The following is a 6,000-nucleotide window of genomic DNA, read 5'->3' as shown; positions in this document are numbered from 1 at the left end:
ACATGTACAAATAACGTTTATTCCATTGAATATATGCATAATAACAATTTTACATCAGTTTATTGAATGAGTTTCAATTTTATGTATAAATGTCTGCATGGCAACATCAGCTCTTAAGTGAATCATCATGGAAGCCTTAACCTATATAAATGATTCTAAGTGGAAGATCACAATATATCAAGAAATATATGAACAACAAAAAATTAAAACTTCGTCATATTGTTATTGAAAGTACTTATAAAGATTTTTTTATAAGTATAGATGTGACATTTGAACAAAAAAATATTACTAGAACCAGAGTTTTCTCATAATTCACTATTAATATTAACAATCAGTTAGTGATACCCTTATATACTTTCTTTTCCATCTTCATTTGAAATGATTACATTCCTATTTAAAGCTACATTCTCTTTCAAAAGAGAACATTTTAATAAAATAACAAATTCATTTGGTTTCAAGTTTCTAAATTTATCAGATTAACGATTTTATTTCATTAAACATGATTATGTAAACAAATGAAATGTATAACGTATAATAAGAACATAATTTTCTTTGGAATTTTTTTTTTACTATCAATGAAAATCATTTTGGTTATCGCTTAGGCATCTGATAAAGCTATCCTTCATAATGACCAGAGAAATTTTTAATTCATGCAAGACACTATGAATCTATAAAAATTTCCTGGGATCAGAATTCATTTTTAGGTTTAATTCATTAAATAAACCCAGTACTTCGGTACATTTGCTACTCATAGTGGCCTGCTTCACTTACATTAAATGCTTTGTTATGAGCCTTTAAATGACGAGTGGCATTATACACCTCTACAATACATAAATATTTTAACAAAATTCATAGCAATCCAAGTCATCCAAAAAAAAAAAAAATACAGATAGAAAAAACCCCAAAACCTCGACTAGGACACTCAATACACATGTACACAATGTAAATATATGAATATAAACACATAATTACAGTACATTACATCAACAAATATAATTTAATGTTTGGCACAATGATCTAAATTCTATTCTTATTTTAATGCTATAAGTAAGTTGAACAACTCATTCTATATAGGTATTAAATATTAATCACTCTCCTATTTCCAAAAATTGTGTTGAGACAAATTATAAACCTTTTTCTAAAACTTACAATTGTTTGTAAACATTTTGTGGGTATTTCAACTGGATATAGACATTAACCAGACTTTTAAGATAAATCAGATAAAGAATAGAATTTAACTGATAAGAGAGTAAGTAATATTAACCAGATCTCCATTTCCTCATTGAAATCTATCTGGAACAAAAGATACAACATCAGACCTTGACTCAAACCCCAAATTCAATAGAATTATACTGTTGAGAGAGAATACTAAGCTTACCCAAGTAATGACAGCTACCACAAACAACATGACATGGAAGCTCTTTCAATTAAAGTATGTAACATCAAATAACACTAATACATATAAACTGTGTATATATATAAAACTATAGATAATATGCACCTTGAGTGAATATGAGTATTCCTGTAGACCAACATTAAAATTTTCTTTTAAACTATGAAAAAATAAAATAAAAATCATACACATGCTATACTGAACAAAATATTTCAATGAACATTGATGTTGAGAATATTGTTATTGCCAAGTAAATTGTATCAGTATGTTCCACAAACCTTATCTAATATTTCCAGTGCTCATAGAGTATTCAACACCATCAATTTTCTTTCAAAAATAAAATAAAAAATTATTATAAATTTTAAAAAAAAAATCTATTCTATACTCATAAAATAATTTCTATCAAATAACACTGTTATAAAATTGGACTGTTTTAAAAATGTCAACTATTTATGTGTGTGTGTGTGTGCGTGCGTGTAAAGTCATATAATTTAAGTGCAACCTTTTATCTTGGAGACAAAATCCAATGACTAGAAAATCAAATCTGTGGCAGCATTATGGCATTGAAAAAAATAGTTATGAAAACAAAACCCAAATTCCTTTCCACATGACATATACATTTAAAATATTTTAGTAAATATCATCATATGTAATTTCACTTTTAATTGGCTGTGACAATACATTGAACACATCCCCATTTCTAAATTAACAGTATGTAAGTAACTAAAATACTGTAATTCAATATGGCACCCACTTTTGAAGGTTGTAAAAGAATGAAAGTAAACATACATAAATCATTATAAGCCCATCTAAAGCAAATTCACAGTACAGCACCATTTCTGCTTCCACCAACGTCAACATGTGTTTATCTTTCAAAAAGTTTATTTCTTCAGACATTGACCACTGTCTATCATAAACACATAAAACCATGCCATAGTTTCTTGCGTAAACATAAAAAAATTTTTTTTTTGAAAATTTACAGAAATATTCATAAAAGGAAATTTCCTGAAAAGAAAAAAAACGAACAACTACATCTTAACAGGATCTTTGATAAACATTGAAACCTTCTGACAAACAAATGAAATTTCACTGAATGAAAATGACTACTAAATAACACTCAACCATGTCCCAAATATTGTCAATTGGGAAATGTTAATCCTTCAACTAATTCTAAATAACAAACAAAATAAACAAATCAATTTCTTATATTTTCCAATACATAACCACAAACAATAAGTCACATTGTGCCCTGTCATGAAATGAATTCTTCATCTCTTGGAATAAACATCCTGTACAACTCAACATTTATTTTTGACCCACTAAGTTGAGCCAAAGCAGACCTGTATTTTTAACATTCATAGTCCATGTCTTGATATGCTTATCAAGTCTCCTCTGTGCTGGGTGTTGTAGAAATTTTTCTTCTCTTGGCATAATGCTCCATTCTATCCTCTAAACTGTCTGAAATCATACAAAATTATAAGAGATTTTAACTGAGGAGTACCAGCTGTTTTACCTAAGGTATAATTACAAGTACATGTGTTTGCAGAATTACCAAACCTTTGCTTCATGATTTCATAACTTCAGTAGAGGCATTTTTGCACGTCCTAATGATCCATATAATTTAAGCATTTATACCGTAAAGCCTCGTGTGCAACACACACTTTTTTCAGCCAAAATTGGATCAAAAGTTGGGGGTGCATATTATATATATAAAAAAAATTTTACCCCATTTTTTCAGAGCATGTTTCTGGATACCGTGGAGGTGTGACTGCAGATATCGCGTGTTATGCAAGTTGTATGAGTATAGACTAATTTTCTTATGTCAGAAACACCTTATTCTTAATTTAATTTCCATCTATTAGAATATTTATCCACCCTGTTAACTGTCCCTTGCAACAAACAAATTCTGGCCAGTGTATTCACCATTACATAACCAGCATTTCTTCACAATGTTTAATTAACAATTATTGAAGAATTTGACTAATTACCAATTAAGTCATTGCTTTTGACGTTATTTGGGGTTTGATCTGCAGAAGTATTTACTTTTAAACGCTTGGAAAACAATATCAATACATACCATGGGTGATTTTTTAAAAAAATTTAATTGAAAATTTCTTAATTTTTTGGGTGCGTATTTTACATAGGAACAGCAGGTTTTTTCAGCATTTTACACCCAACTTTGGTGGTATGTATTATAGACAGATCCTGTCCATAAACATGATTTTACAGTAGCTTGTTTCCTCAAAATAACAGCATATAAAGCAAAGTATTAGCATTGAATTTTGAAGTATCAGCATATAATGATAAAGTATCAGCATGTAATGTTGAAGTATCATCATCGTAACATGAATATCATCCACATAAGGCAGTTAAGGTGCTTCAAATGTATCTGTTTACAAAAGAAGTGGAAATCTTACCACATAGCTGTCTTTCAAGGAGAGGTTTGTGAATTTTGCCCTTTGAAGGAACAATCCAATCAGCTTGGCTACAGACAGGACCACTTAAGTCAGCCCAAGGTGCAATATCACTGTCTGTAAAAAACATAATATTAAAAGTTATTAGACATGCCTATACAAGGAAAAAGGAAGCTATGAAATTTCTGCATGGGGGTAATTTAAAATATTTGGCAAGCAGTATTTGTGTATTCAGTCAGGTTGTCCAAAGTTAAATCTATGTTCAATGTTACCTGTCCACATTGACTTAATGGAAATTGTTTTTAAAAACAAACAAACCCGTCACTATCCTTCTATGTTGTGAATGTAAGCTTCTGTCTACTATAATTTTTTAACAAAAAGATTTTTTTAAACTTTTGACCTCTCGAGGTCCCTTAAAGTTCAAGTGATCGAGATTCACCACAACATCACAAAAATAATTACAAAACATTAAGTTATCAACACAAAGAAATGTTAAAAATAACCGTACAATGGACATTTATTTTGGGTGTAAAGCTAATATATATATACCTGTTTCAACCTTTGCCTTATCCATGTCTTCTAACATTCTCCTGATCATTGATGCCCTGAAAATGAACAATGTTAAAGGTCAACACATATTCAAATCAGGTCTAAGACAAAAATGGTTTGTTTCCGCTAGCCTAAACCGCCAAGTCGAAACTTTTTAAAAAAGATTTTTGAGTGAAGATCGTCAATTTCTGTATGTCTGATTAGGAAAAAAAATTCTCAAAGTTTTGGTCACCAAAACTCTTGTAGCAGTTTTTCTTTTCAAAATCAGTGTAACTTAAAAAACGTTTTGTTTTAAAATTGAAGTATGTCTCCACTCAAGTAGATATCATTAAGGTATTGTTCAACTCATAATTAAAGATTAAAACTATTTCTCATTTTATATCCCTCAGTATCAAACAGGCTTGTACATATACTGCAATAAATTTTTAAAAAAATCATTTGAAATTTTTTTTTCCAACCCTTCTTTGCGTTATTTGATTAAACCAATATTTAAGGCTGACATAAATACATAAAAGCATTTTGACACCATATTACCAAAACGTCTTGTGTATAACACCCACTGTTTTTTCAGCCAAATTTGGATCAAAAGTGGCGAGTGCGTATTATTTTTAGAAACAAAGAATTTTTAATCGAGAAAAAAATAAGTAAAGTCGACGGTGACATCCAGTTTGGTTGAAATTGGCCCAGACAATTTAATGGATAAATCTGCATCGTTAAAGCTCACTTGAGCCTTCAGCTCAGATGAGCTAAAACCAAAATTCTCCTCTTTACACGATTTATATATACACCCAGGAAACAAAATACTTCAATCATCTACCTGATAATGTGCTGTGCCCAGATCTGCTGCAAATGCTTGATGTTCTCTTCATGCCAATCTGTTGAAAAAGAAACTACAGGTCAATGGGTCACATCTCTCATTGTAGCAGCAATGTCAATCTGTGTCTCAAGCAGTTACTGTGGTAAAATCATTGTTCATGCTCGCTCAATAACTACATTACATTGCAACTAATTGGTAAATGTATTAACTTTTGCATACATTAAAGTATGTGTTCTTACCAGAAAATTTCCCCTTAAATTATATCCACATGAACCTTTAATTTTTTATGATTGTCTAAATAGAGAGGGAATCGGGGATCTCAATTTTCCTATTCAAAGCTCGCCCCCAGTGTGGCCCCACCCTACCCCTGGTAATGAAGATTTGAACAAACTTAAATCTACATTATCTGAGGATGCTTCCACACAGTTACAGCTTTTCTGACTGATTGATTTTTTAGAAGATTTTGAAAAAATCCTTTAAAGAGGATTTAACCCTTTATTTGAACAATCTTGAAAGCCCTTCCCCCAAAAATGTTTTGTGCAAAGTTTCATTGAGTTTGGCCCAATGGTTCTGGAGAAGATAAAATGTGAACAGTTTACAATGACAACAAAGAAAACAATCCAAATGACAGACAACAGACAAATCAGAAAAGCTCACTTGAGCCTTAAGCACAGGTGAGCTAATAAGGTATGAAAAATCCAGAAAAACAATTATGATAAAAAAGACTGATGCGGCCATGCCTGAGAAACAAATCATTGATTTTTTGGGGGCCCTAAACAAAGCTGTGTTTAGTGATTATACAAGGATTTTAAAGTTTAATATTCTTG

At 30.6% G+C, this 6,000-nt stretch overlaps 1 protein-coding gene across 4 annotated transcripts in view; it reads right to left on the bottom strand.

Moving 5' to 3' along the window:
* The window catches only part of LOC128188244 (uncharacterized), a 29,392-nt gene continuing 23,392 nt past the window's right edge, over positions 1-6,000 (bottom strand). For all 4 annotated transcript variants that reach the window (XM_052859180.1, XM_052859181.1, XM_052859182.1 and 1 more), the window contains 4 exons: positions 5,174-5,231; positions 4,357-4,412; positions 3,811-3,924; positions 1-2,851 (listed from right to left, as the gene is read on the bottom strand). In XM_052859180.1, the coding sequence (XP_052715140.1) occupies positions 2,775-2,851; positions 3,811-3,924; positions 4,357-4,412; positions 5,174-5,231 (305 nt within the window). In that variant the 3' untranslated portion in view covers positions 1-2,774. The remainder of the gene's footprint in view (positions 2,852-3,810; positions 3,925-4,356; positions 4,413-5,173; positions 5,232-6,000) is intronic.

Source organism: Crassostrea angulata, chromosome 6 (assembly GCF_025612915.1).
Source record: "Crassostrea angulata isolate pt1a10 chromosome 6, ASM2561291v2, whole genome shotgun sequence".
NCBI lineage: Eukaryota > Metazoa > Mollusca > Bivalvia > Ostreida > Ostreidae > Magallana > Magallana angulata.
This window is presented reverse-complemented; position numbering and strand designations above follow the sequence as displayed.